Consider the following 13,614-nt stretch of genomic DNA (forward strand, 5'->3'; position numbering starts at 1 on the left):
TCCTGTGTCAGTTGAGTCCGTGTGTCCGCCCAGAACCTGGCATCCAGTGTGCGTTGAGCGTGTGGTTTCACTGGACGCCCCCTCCCCCAGGCCCTTCCGTCAGAGGGGCCCTGCTCTTCAGATCCCGCCAGCGGCCATGGCGAACAAGGGTGCTCCCCACCCTACCATGCTGTGCTCCCCCTGGGGCCAGGGCTGTTTTCTTCCTCAGCTCACCCCCCTAGCAGGGCCCCGACTCCCCAATTCACATGCAGAATCTCGAGCCACATCCTGGATTTTTCTGGATGACTTGACCAGCCCTGGAAGTGCCCCCCTTATTGCCATAATTCTCTTCCGCTGATCCTGTGTCCGTGTATGAGACCCGGCAGCAAATCAAAGCCCGCCAGGGGTCCCGTGACCTGTCAGTGCCGAGAACCAGACCGGCCCCTGGGTGAAGCTGGCTCAGAGTCTGTTCCTTCCCATCACCCAGTCACAGACGCCGTGCATGGCCGCAATCCGACCAAAGCTCAGAACCGCTTCAGCTGCGAGATTGTACCCCTAGCGTTTGGTGGGAGAGCCCGTGAAGGACGCCTCTGCACCCCTGTAAGACTCTGGACACGTCCCTTTCCTAGCTGGGCCTCAGTTTCCCCAGGTATAAAGTGCAGGTGGTAATTCTGACCGTCTGGACCGGCGACAGGGGTCTTCTCGGGATGCCCTGCCACCTGACCGGTGCAGAACGAGAGCCAGTCCCCAGCACCTGTGCAGCTCCAGCAACCTCTCAGCCCAGGGTGGGTCTAGCGAGGTCAAAGAAAAGAGGAGAGGTGGCGATGGAGACATAGGCCCGTGTTGGGGGGGTGGGGAGCCGGCATACAGGGAACCCCGGAGCGGCCGACCGGGCAGAGCATCCGCTGCTGGGATCCACGTGAAGCAAGTTTTTACATCAGAGCAACTTAACCCAGCGACCAGCAGTGGCCCTGCCCTCCTGCACAGCCAGCGTTTCCGGGGAGATCAAGGCCTGGCTCCCGGACCCTCTTTCTTCGTTACAAGGGAGACGCTCCCGGGAGCCCTTGAACGCTGAACCACACATTAGCAGTGCGTCCTGCTTGATGGGAATGTGGAGGCAGGAGAGGATGTCTGCGCTCTCACGACAGTGACTGGCGGGCATTGGGGTGTGCCTGCGCAAATTAGCCGTCAGCACGTACGCACAGCATCGTGCTCATTAGAGAACACAGCTGGGTCCACACACAAGTGCACCCTCCACCAGGGGGAGGTCCGCAGGGACCCCACGGCCATGACCCTGAGCCTGCCTCCAGCTCGCTTTCCTCACCTCTCTAGTCTCACGCAGGTGTCTCTGCCACTGTGTCATCAGCCCGTTACAGACCCGCATCGGTCACTCAAAGATAAAGAAACCGCCTCTCACGGAGACCAGGCCTCACCCAAGGCCGTGCCCCTGCAGGGGCCCCCGCCACGAAGGCGGGCCCCACCTTTCGCACCTGCCGTGGCCTTCCGGGGGGAGATGGGTGGGAGACAGGGGCTCATCTGCACCACGGGGAGGGGTGGGAGCCGAACATACGTCCCTGCCAATGAAATAATTATAGAGTATGAAAATGGCTCAATTAAATTATTTTTTAAAAAGTGAATATGTACAAACACTCAGCAATTAAGCAGCCGATTTGCAAAGAGCGACTTTCCAACCGCGCCTGCTTGCCTGCCCTGTTCTGTTTGCCCGGTTTCAGAGCCTGGGTTTTTATTTTTAATTTGAATAAATGCAGATTGGAATAATCAGGCTCCGCGTTCCCAGATGCGCCTGAGGAGGACTTGGAGGGGGTGGGGGTGCAGAGTGCGGAGGAAGGTCACCCTGGGGGAGGGCCTGGCACGGAGGGGTTCAGGGGTCGTGGGGGCAGCTGAGAAAAGGGCCCGTGGGGGTGGAGCCACGAGGGCCGGTGCCCGTGCTGGGACGTGATCACATCTAATCCCCACGTTTCCCTGGGAAACCCTTGCTGCCCAGAGAGGGCAACCTGCTCACCAGAGGTCACACAGCCTCCAGCTCTGACACCAGAGCGCCTCCACAGGAATCCAGTAAGCATTTATTGAACACTAGCTGTATGCCTGGGGGTGCGGATTCTTGGATGATCCTGGTGACCGCTGTCCTCACTGACCGTGTGATCTGCACCGACTTCAGGAGGAGGCCGCATTAGGTTTATAGTTGCAGAGGTCCCAGTTTCTGGCCTGCCCCGACTGACCAGCTGGGCTCTGAGACAAGTCATTTTCTATTTCCCAGACTTATCCACGGCAATGAATTCCCTTCTCTCCCCCTGCATACGTGGGGGCCTGGCAAGAGACAGGCCCCATGCACAGTAGGAGAGGTGGGGTCTGATGTGGGCCAGACGCTGCTCAGGCTGTCTCCTGCTGGCCTCGGCTGTGTGTCTGTGTGTCTGTGTGTCCGTGTGTCCAAATTCCCCTCTTCTTATGACACCAATCCTTGGATCTGGACCCTCCCTCCTCCAGTTTGACCTCAACATAATTACATCTGCAAAGGCCTTGTTTGCAAATCAGGCCGCATTCACAGATTCTGGGTGGACGTGAATTTTGGGGGGACATTACTTAGCCGGCTACAAATGGCTTTCCCCCAGCCAGGCGCAAAGCACTGTCTTCCTTCCTGCCTGCCTCTGCCCCAAATCACCGTGTCCGAGGGGCCTTCCCTGCCCCTCTGAGACCGCAGTCCCACTGACCCCCCATTCCCGCCCGGATCACACGGGCTGCTGCTATGTTTCCTGTTTAGCACCCCCTCCCCTTGCCTCACTAGACCCGCTCCCCGCGCAGCCCACACCAGCAGGTGCCCTGGGGCGAGCAGGGGTCAGCAGGCTCCTGTGACCTGGGTGGGGACGGGGAGGAGTCTGGATCCTGGGGAGGCAGCTGGGCGGAGGCAGGTGTGTGTCGGGGATGGAGGGAAGGGGTGGATGGATGGCAAGGTTTCTGGGAGGCAGAGCCAATGGGCAGGTCTTAGACCCAGCTTGCTGGGAGGAGAGCAGAGGGGTCATGAGGCTCAGAGGTTTCCATGAATCCAGCTTGGAAACACGGCGTTTGGTTTCTGTGGAGACTGGCATTTCCTGGGTCTCTGGGTCAGTCCTCTGCTACTGGGGCCCTGGCTCCCTGCTTCCCAAAGCAAACCAATTCTCTGATTTTTTGAGAGTAAGTGCATCTCTAATCACCCCTCCAGCAGGGCCTCCCCGGGGAGGCCAAGGGCAGGGAGGGAGGGGCTCAGCCGATCCCCTCCTGGCTGCCCCACGGAGGGGACTGGCCCCCACCAGCCTCCCCTGGGAGTCAGGAGGCAGAGATTGCTCTCTGCCCTGGTCTGGGAAGGACCTTGTGACCCTGAGGCCTGTGAGCCTCCAGCTCACAGCCGGGCCTTCTTCACAATCACAGCACGTTTTTTTGTTTTGTTTTGTTTTAACATTTATTTATTTCTGAGAGACAGCAGGCAGGGGACGGGCAGAGAGAGAGGGAGACACAATCGGAAGCAGGCTCCAGGCTCCGAGCTGTCAGCACAGAGCCCTACACGGGGCCTGAACTCACAAACCATGAGATCATGACCTGAGCCGAAGTCGGACGCTCAACCGACTGAGCCCCCTAGGCGCCCCCACCCGCAGCACGTTTTAATGGGGTTTCAGGGTCACGGAGATTTTAAGCTTCGACATGGAATCGATTCCACGTCCTGATGCGTCAGTTGCTTCCAAGCAACAGATGTGAAATTGCCCGGTGACCTCTCCCCGTCTCGCCGCGGTGGGGAGCCACATTCCCCCCTGCACCTGTCACTCCACAGACAGGACAGTGGGCACACAGGCGAGGAGGGGCCGGCCCGCGGTTCAGCTGGTCCCCCGCGTGGAGCCAGTGGTGGTGCTGGTGCTCGCCGGCCGATGCAGGGCTTGGCCTGGGGCCTGGTTTCCAGCAGCTCCCGGAGCCTGGGCACCGCCTGCTGTCACCCACAGTCTCCGGGCTGTGTGGTCAGTGGGGGTGGGGGTGGGGGGAGGGGGTGGCTCCCCGGAGGAGCCCGGGGTGCAGAGAGGGAAACGGAGGAGCAGACGGGCTCCTGTGAGGCCTCAGCACACGGTGAGGAACGTGGAGACATGTGTGTAGCAAGCGGGCCAAGATAGACTTAGGGTCGGGGCAGATCACTGTGGAAGTCCAAGGAGGAGGCGACCCGTGGGGAGTCTGGCTGGCATTCACCGACTCCCCGCCCAGCTCCCAGACCTGAGCGCGTGCTCGGCGACCCTGCGGGAGCCCAGTCTCCTCCCTTGTCACCTGCGGCATCCTGCTCCGGGGGCGAGGTTGTCTTGGGGCGCTGCGCCCACGCGGGCTGGATAAACCTGCAGCTGGAGGGACACCTCGCTGACACCTGTCTGTCGTCCTGTCCCCCCAGGTCCTCGGACTTCGGGACGTCCTACACCAAGCTCACCCTGCAGCCCGGTGTCACCACGGTCATCGACAACTTCTACATTTGCCCCACGAACAAGAGAAAGGTAAGAGGACACCGGGACGGCTGCCCGGTCGGTCGGCACAGCCGGGCTCCCGGCCACCGCGTGCGACGTGACCGCCTCTCCCACGACACCCTTTCCGGTTCCTCCGTGATCCATTCGGACGGCTGTGTCTAAAGGGCCAGCTGGGACTTGGCAGAAAGGCTTGGGCACCTGTGTGGATGTATCTGCCTTCTCCCTGCTCTGCAGACAGCATCCGTCTGGGGGTGGTGGGCGCTGGGGAGCCGGGAAAGAATCTCTCCGTGGTGTGGGGTCGTCGGAAGGCAGTGGTGAGCAGTCCGCCTCCTCTGCTGGTTGTTTGGTTTATTTGATTTTGACTTGGCTTCGGTCTGTCATCTGAGATGCACTTTCTGGTTTTCTTGGTCTGAGCGTGTCTCCTGCCTGCCCCCCGCCCGGCTGTGGAACGGGGACACCCCACCAGGTTCTGTGACAGGACCCATTTGCACACCTGTGCCTGCTTTGTGGCCATGTTAGGGCCCCAGAACGAGGTCAGAGGACGCTCTGGGCAGAGAGGCCCTATGTGCTTGACCGCTTCCCAAGAAGCAGCTGAGTGTCACTGAAAGGGACTCAGTTGGACAGACCGGGGTCCTCACAGGAAAGGGGAATCGTGACAGCGGGGATTAGAACCCAGAGCCCCGTGGTTGTTCGGCGTGAGGCTGACCCATGGGCGCTGACGGTTGCTCTGGTGACTTTCAAGGAGAGGTCAGAGCAGCGCAGAGCCCGGGAAATCCTCTGTCACCAGCCAGGAGGGTCCTAGGTACCCAGGAAGGTGCCAGGGCCGGCCCGTGGGCGGTGCCCGCCTTTGGAAATGAAAAGATCAGCAGTGAGGGAAGGCCAGAGCTGGGTTTCTGAGGCCATGAGGTCAGGGAGGCCTTTACGGGGAGGCCGGGCAGGACAGCTCTGCTCCTGCACAAGGCAGCCTGGGACGTGGCTCCTCAGAGCCTCAATTTCCTGGCCCGTAAAGGGGGTGGACGGGAAGGTTAGCGAGATGATGCACGTAGCGGTGGACGTACAGTGAGGGGGCTTCTGGGTTAGGCAGGGCCTTCGGGGCAGGCCGGAGGTGACACAGGCTCGTGGAGCACTGGTCAGCGCTCTGATCGGGCGAGACTTTTCTGCAGGCAGCACAGGGACAGGGAAGCAGCAGGGGGATGGCTGCGTCTTTAACACAGACAGGACCCCCTGAGGATTTGCATGTTTAGCCTGGAAATGCCGGTGGGGGTGGAAGGTAGGGTCTGGGGGTGGGTGGGCTGTGGTGGCCCAGGGGCTCAGCCGACATTACCCGCGTGGAATGAATGCCACAGCCAGCAGCAGGTCCCCCTGAATGAATGATGCCCACAGCTGCCCTGCACCTGCACCTCCCCGCTGCACCTGCTCTGGGCCTGCGTGTGAAGAGCCCGGGCTCCTCCCTGGGCTTGCTCTGGTCACCCTGCGTTTGCAGGGAAGCCTGGGGGATGGTGCCTGGGCTGGGGTGTCCCCAAACTCAGTCCAGCTCTGCCACACCCCCCAGTGAGGGGACCTCAGGGAGGGCTGAGCCCAGGTGTCTCGGCTGTGAATGGAGGCAGCAATCGAGGAGATATCTGACTGTTCACAATTGCCACCGTGGGGGGGGAGGGGCTGCACAATGGCTCCCACAGGTGTCCCCTCCCCGGGCCTGTGACTGTCACCTTACATGGCAAAAGAGACTTCACAGATGTGGTTAAGGATTTTGAGAGGTTGTCCCGATTCTCCTGGTGGGAGAATGTAATCACAGGGCCCGCATCAGAGTCAGAGAAGATATGGGGACACAGACAGAGGCTGGGGCTAGAGCGGGGGCACCTTCTCTTCTAGAGAGGCTGGAAAAGGCCAGGAACGCCTTCTCCCCCTGGAGCCTCCAGATAGGAGCACAGCCAGCTGACAGCTTGGTTTTGCATTTTCTCCCTCCGAACTGTGAGGGAATACATTTCTGTTGTTTTAAGCTGCTCAGTTGTGGTAACTTGTTACGGCACCATAGGGACTCACACAGGGTCGTTTTGAGGGTGGACTGGAGGGGGGGCCGGGGCGTCACCCTGCCCCTCCACATCCACTCTGGATGGAATCAGCCTCCCCAGCCCCCTTCGCGTGGCCCCCCAAGGGAAGCCCATGCCCCCCGCCTTCGAAAGCATGGACCCTGCTTCCTGCTGGACCTTGGACAGAGAAGCCAAATTCAGGTCCAGGCTTACAGAGGGCTCCGGCTTCTGTCCCCGCTCTGATACCTGCAGACGTACCCGACATACCTCAGGACTGAGCTGACCCCCACTGTGGTCAGGCTGAAGGGGCTGACGGGCCCACCGAGGCATGCACTGGCTGCTTCAGAAGACCCCGAGACCCACGGGACGGGCGTCCGCCTTGGAGGCGGGCAGGAACAGCAGTGAGGGCTGGGCAGGGGGGCGGCCCGGGGGGCGGTCGGCTCCACTCCTTCTCCTGCTGGAGAGTCGCGGCTGGGCCCGCCTCTGGGCCCAGCCCACAGCCCACCAGCCCCAGGACCTTGCCCAAATTCTGAACCGCCTGGCTCCCCGGTTTCTCCTCGGCGGAATGGCGGTAAAAGCAGCGTCTACACAGTAGATTGATGGGATGAAATGAGGTGCTATTTGCCAAGTGCTCAGAACAGGGCTTGGCTTAAGCAAAGTCCACACAAGCGTCCCAGGACCATTGTCCTTAGTAAGTCTCTTACCAAGAGACTGTGAGGGTAGGAGCTGGTTCTGGGGTGACTGATACTCCCATGGGGGTGGCAGTGGTCAGCTGTGTCTATCAGGGAGCAAGGCCTGGCCTGGGGGGTGAGGGCCCTGTCGGTGTCTGTGATAGGTGTCAGGAGAGGGCCACTGCCTTCTCGGGCCTGCCCACACCTCTTTGCATGGAGGGAACAAGGCAGCCCCAGTCTCCCGGTCTGGAAAATGAAATGTCGGGGTGCCTGGGTGGCTCAGTCGGTTGGGCATCTGACTCCGGCCCAGGTCACGATCTCGGGGTTCATGGGTTCGAGCCCCGCGTCGGGCTCTGTGCTGACCGCTCGGAGCCTGGAGCCTGCTTCGGATTCTGTGTCTCCCTCTCTCTCTGCCCCTCCCCTGCTCGTGCTCTTTCTCTCTCTGTCTCAAAAATAAATAAAACATTAAAAAAAAATTTAGAAAATGAAATGCCAGGGGGCGCCTGGGTGACTCAGTCTGTTAAGCCTCCGACTTCAGCTCAGGTCATGATCTCACGGTTCATGGGTTTGAGCCCTGAGTTATGCTGACAGTGCAGAGCCTGCGTCATATGCTCTGTCCCACCCCCCCCCCCCCCCCCCCCCTCTGCTCGCTCTCTTCTTCAAAATAAATGAACATTTAAAAACAATGAAATGCCAGCTTCTCTGCCCGAAGAGGTGGGACTGGCACTGGGTGGGGCTGGGGACATATCCCGCTCTCTGGGAGGGCACGACCCACTGGAGGCTCCAGGTGACCGTGGGTCTGGGAGGCAGGGAGCCAGAGGCCCATGCTCTGGGCCACAGGCAGTTATTTCCACTGTCCCTGCCTCAGTTTCCTCATCTGTCAAGTAGGCTCGTAACAGGGGAACGAGGATTACATGAGCCGATACATACGAACGACTTAGATCGGGGCCTGGAACACGGTGGTGCTGTGTCCCCAGAGCCGCCCCTGCAGGAGAGGGCCCTCAGCCATATCAGGAGATGTGGATGCGGGGGTCGGGCCTGGGGCTGGGGCGGTGCCCTTCCTGGAAAGAGATTTCTCCTGCGTATAAAGCAAACTTCCTTCTGTCTCTGCATTACTCGTCCCTTCATTCATGGCTTCTTGATTCTGCGGCCACACCGCGGTGAGCATTCCCGGTGCGCCGGGCCCTGGGTCAGGACCAGATGTCGGCCACACCCGTTTATGTGTGGGGAGGGGCGCACGACTTGGGGCTTCACATCGTCACCTCCACTATCCCGACGAGAAAATGGGCTCGGGGAGGTTGGGAGACTCGTCCAAGTTCATCCTGCCGGCAGGCAGCAGAGTATTCCCCTTTCACTGATGCAACGAAGGTACCGAGTGTCTCTCTGTGCCTGGGTCGTCTAGACGCTCTGGGGCGCTCGGTCTTACCCTGAGCTCCCCAGGCACCCTGCAGGATGTTCTGGACTCCTGTGCTCTCCTCCCAGGGGGAGAATGGCAGCTGGGGAAGGAGACACACGTGAGCGGAACCCCGGCTCCGCTTGGTTCATCCTGTGCCTCAGCTGGGACCCCAAGCTCCCTCCCAACACCAGCGCCCATCCACTCGACAGATGTGGGTCGAGGGAGGCCCTACTGTGCGCCAGGCCATGCGCTCGCTACCGGGGAGAGAGGACCTTTTGTCCTTCCCATCTTGTAGGCAACGAATCCACATTACACGCCTACTGTGCGCTGGGGACCCCTTGCTGGACACGGGGGGTGCAGAGGTGAACTGGACAGACAACACTAACCTTCTAGAACCTTGAGGGTCTAGTAGAGGGCTGAGGCACAACCTCTCATGCTGTGTTTTGTTGGGAGGAACAGAAAGGGGGCTAAAGTCAGCCTCCCGCGGAGAGAGGATTTGTCCTCCAGTGAGTCTGGTCTGGGAGAAAGTCTGGCCCTTATTTGTAGAGCCTCCTGCCTCTCCTGTTAGGGTAATGGATAGACTTTGCAGGAAGATGTGAATACTATTAGGAGTGCATTTAGCAACAATTACAGGCCAAGCGGCACTTTATAGCTTCTTAAGAGACCACTTTGCAACCTGTCTCACAAAATAAATTCCCTTTTAGTTTTGTCTTGCCTGCAGTAAAACCAGAGCTCCCTGGCCTTGCTGCCCACGGGTAGGACCTTGTACCACTGTCACGGCAATGACCTGAGGCTCTGCCCCCCGCCCCCATCCACAAACATCCCCTGTGGGCCTTCCCTACTGTCTGCAATCCCCACCTTAGTTCTGGATAGCTGTGTATTTCTAACTTGGCCACAGAACACCATGGCCGTGGGCCGAAGATATCAAGACATGGCCTGCGGGAGCTGGTTGGGGCGTGGGATTGCTTTCAAGTGTCGTGGCTTGTATTAAAGATTCACCTGAATGTTCATTTTATTCCATGATACGTGAGTGTTGGTTTGAAAACTGAAATGACACACATGCCCACTTTCCATGAAAAGCCTTTGTCGACCTGATGACCCAGGACAATGCTCCCAGGTGAAGCACCAAGACCCCTGACCCAGCCACAACCACGTGCCCCCGTCCCCACCAGGCACACGGTCTCTGATTTGGGAAGCGAGTATTGATCCCCATCAGTAAGTACATCTGTGTGTCCGACCTGCTCCCTCACCTGAGACGTTTCGAGGGACTGCCATGTGCCAGGATTTCACTCAGGATAGAAAAATGAAGCAAAACAAAATCTTGTCAAGAAACTCGAGTGTCTGAGAGCGGAAGCAATCCACTCGGTGGGGGCAGTGCTGGTGGTGATAAAGAACGCCGAGTTCCGAGGAGCCTCACGGGTCAGCTTTGGTATAAGGAGCTTCACGTGTGTTCTCTTGAATCTTTGCGACAGCTCAGCCAGGTAAGGATCTGTGCAGGGAGGCCAGGGCCAGACAGGTCCGAGGTTCCCCACACCTGCCACCCAGCAGGGGGGACCCGACTCAGGATTTGCCCCCAGGCCCAGGCGACCCTTTCTACTTTCCACAGCCAAAGCCACTTCTGAGCCCCTGCGTATGGAACAGCCTGTCCTCGGGGCCAAAAAAGTGGCCCTCCAGTGGGAGGGAAGCCTAAAGGAGGGGGCGCGGGCCTGGGAGCCGAGTCCAACCCTGGCTGCCCTTCAGCCAAGGCTCTCTGGACTCAGAGCTCTCACCGGGAAAGACAGGGCCGCCTGCCTCTGGCCCCTGTGCCCCACTTGGTGCACCTGCGTGCTGTGGCCGAGGTGAGGCCCAGTCTACTACAGCCTGTGCCTTGTCTGCTTCCTCGGGCAGTCACAGTGTGTGAAAGGACAAAAGTCACCCCTTGTCTCCGGGGGTCTTTTCTGGTGTACCTGTACCGGTCAGCCTTTCTTGCATCCGTCTCAGATTTGGCTCCAGGAGCTCTCTCGCTGCCTCTGTCTCCCTCTCTGCCTCTGTCCTCCACTCAGAGCTTCCCCCCCCCCCCCCCCCGCCACTACCCTGTCAACCTACCAGTCTCTAGCTCTGAGCCCAACCAGTGTGGAGGCCCGCCCCCTAGAGTGGAGGCCCCGCCCCTCCCTGGAGTGGAGGTCCCGCCCCTCCCTGGTGTGGAGTCCCACCCCTCTCTAGACTGGAGGCCCCGCCCCTCCCTGGAGTGGAGGCCCCGCCTCTCTCTGGAGTGGAGGCCCCGCCCCTCCCTGGTGTGGAGGCCCCGCCCCTGCCTGGAGTGGAGGCCCCTCCCCTCCCTGGTGTGGAAGCCCCTCCCTGATGTGGAAGCCCTGCCTCCACTCCCTCCAGTACTGACCTTTTGGCCCACACCTGCCTTGTGTCCTCATTTGGGGCCTTCTAGAGGGAGCTGAGGTTAGCCCAGGTCCCATGGACATGGCCACTGCAAACCCTCTTCGATGCTCAGAAAGCACCTTGGCGAGTGACCTCTGGCCAATCAGGTGCAGGTTGGAGAGCAGCAGCCCCACATCAGTCTTGCTGTGGGGTCCCCAGATGCCGTGTCCAGGGTCTGGGGAAGCCCGGAATCTGTTTGCATGTTTGAAAGCGTTCTCAGCAGCGAGGGGTTAGTTTTGTTTGTTTCTCTTTGTTTTGGCCAGCCAGCTGCCTGTTCCCAGGCCCCAGCAGTGTGGAAGAATGTCAGGAGAAAGGGGCCGGGCACAGAGTGGGGAGACCCAGGCTATGAGGGGTTAGGATCCCAGTATCCCCCCCGCCGCCCACCTCTCTGAGGTGTGACATGGGATTTTAACATTGTGCACCTCATGCAGCTGGGTTGGGGGGTGGGGTGAGATGATGTGTGACTCAGCCTGGCCCCTGTGTGGGCATTAGAGAGACCCTGCCCCGCTGGTCCAGAGCCAACGCATGTGACATACAGGACACAGTGCCTGGCACACGACTGGGACCCTGAAAGGACCCAATCTGCCCATTGGGCACCTCTCCCTGGATGTGCCACGGGACGTAGACCCATTCTTTGTGTGAATCTGACACCTGTGGGGTATCATCAGGTGAGAGATGGTGAGTCTGAGCCTGGGTGGGCAGAGATATGGTGGCAGGGGGCAGGGACAGGGTCAGAAGACCTTTTGTGGGTAGCTGGTGCCCCCAGCCTTCTGGTATGAGCGGTGGGTGGGTGGGGTGCCATTGCCTGGGATGAGGGGCCCTGGGGAGGTGGCTGACCTGGGGGTGGGGCGTGAAGGGCCCGGGATGGGACACCCCATGTACCCCACCCTGGGGAGACACCCAGGAGTCCCCTGGTGTGGCCACAGGGCAGTGGTCAGGGCTGGCAGGACAGGAGAGCCCTGTGTTCCTGAGATTCCCTGGGTGGGCTCTCAGAAGGCACTCCCCCACAGCCTGGGACGGGCCTCCCTGTCCTCTTTCCCAATTCTGGAGCTCTGGGTCAGCCTCGGCACGCAAGAGGAGGCAGATGGGGCAGGGCATTGATCCCCAGTGTCCCCAGCTCTCTTAGAACGAAGCCGGGGCCCCTGGAACACCTCTGCTGTCCCTAGGGCTCACCCCTCCCTTGGCTCAGCACTCAGGGTGGGCCTGACCCTCTGTTACTCGTGAGGCACGGGAGCCCCTGCCGGGCGGGAAGATCGGCCAGACAGCAGAGCCCTGCCAGGGACTGGGAGGCGGGCACGGGGCTAAATGGGCCTTTTTCCCCCAATCACCGATGCTCTCCATTCCCCTTGAGAACCAGGCATCCTCTCCTGTCCAGAAGAAAAATGGCTCAATTGGGCCTATTGATGTACGGAGGCTTTTGTCTCAGAAATGGAGTGGATCCTGTGACAGTTCGGCTAATGCGTGGCAAATGACTCTCTCTTACAGCCCATAACTCGTTGCGGGAGAGGGGAGACAGAGGGGGCTAGCTTCGCAGAAAGCTGGTCTCCTGGGCCTCGGGCCAGGGGAACTGACACAACGCAGAGGGCGAGAGACCCTGGATTCGCTCCTTTGAAGACAGTGTGCAGACCACACCCCAGAGATCACAGCCGGGAGCCAGGGTGTTGCCTCACGCGCCGAGGGGCCTGTGCAGACGTGTGTGGAGAACGTGGACACCGGAGCTGTCCCTGAGCACTCGGTGGGCCCAGCGTAGCCACAGCGGTCTTGTAAGAGGGAGGCGGGAGGAGTAGGGGGTGTGGGTGGGAGAGGGAGGGAGGGAGGCCGGAAAGATACCCCACTGCCGGCTGTGCCCGTGGAAGGCGCCGGGGGGCCAGGGATGCAGGTGGCCTTGAGACGAAACTACAAGGGACAGATTGTCCCCCGGAACCTTCAGCCAGGCCCGCACCTTGACTGTAGCTCAGTGAGACTGATTTTGGACTCAGACCTCGGAACTAGGAGAAGAGGCAAGCGTGCTGTTTTTTGCCCCCACGGCCAGAAAAACACAGGGGGCGCAGGGCTTCTCTGGCGAACGGAGGGGGCTCTGTGGTGTCCGAGTCTGGACGGAGGACAGTGGGGCGGGCGTGTGCTGGCCACAGCGCCACCGGGCGGAGGTCCCAAGTGGAAGGTCCCACCGGCTCCGGGTCGCACGCGTCACGGGGAAGATGCGGGTCCTGGCACGAGGCAGAACTGGGACTCCGGAAATTTCCTGAGCCCCTCTGCCTTGTTGGTAAATGGGTGCCTTCGTCACAGGCTTTCTGTGAAGGCTGAATGAGACGTGCCGTCCACAGTGCTGGGTGTGGATTCAGGCGCCGGGCCGTTGCCGGCTCCGTGCCCGATGGCATCGTTACCGATGTCACTGATCGCCACCCACTGAACCCACAGGGCAGCCGGGTGCCACAGGCGTCCTCGTCCTACACGTGAGCTGCCTGTGGCTCAGAGACGTGATGTAGCTCCCAGGGTCTGGGTGGTGCAGGAGGCGCGGCCGGGCTGGGCCCCCAGGCGGACGAGGGTTTCTACCCACCCTGCTGCCCTAGCTCTTTGGGGGGTTCGGAGAAAACACGGGGAGACGCAGGGAGGTCCCCGAAAGTCCTTTGGATGTATAT

At 60.4% G+C, this 13,614-nt stretch overlaps 1 protein-coding gene across 1 annotated transcript in view; it reads left to right on the forward strand.

Annotated features, from left to right (window-relative positions):
* Window positions 1-13,614, forward strand: part of SORCS2 (sortilin related VPS10 domain containing receptor 2) — a 276,069-nt gene that overhangs the window by 98,939 nt on the left and 163,516 nt on the right. Inside the window, exon 5 of the mRNA XM_040495164.1 lies at window positions 4,397-4,496. Within this exon, the coding sequence (XP_040351098.1) occupies window positions 4,397-4,496 (100 nt within the window). The remainder of the gene's footprint in view (window positions 1-4,396; window positions 4,497-13,614) is intronic.

The sequence above is a fragment of the Herpailurus yagouaroundi genome, unplaced genomic scaffold, assembly GCF_014898765.1.
Source record: "Herpailurus yagouaroundi ecotype Mexico unplaced genomic scaffold, PumYag 28, whole genome shotgun sequence".
Classification (NCBI taxonomy): domain Eukaryota; kingdom Metazoa; phylum Chordata; class Mammalia; order Carnivora; family Felidae; genus Herpailurus; species Herpailurus yagouaroundi.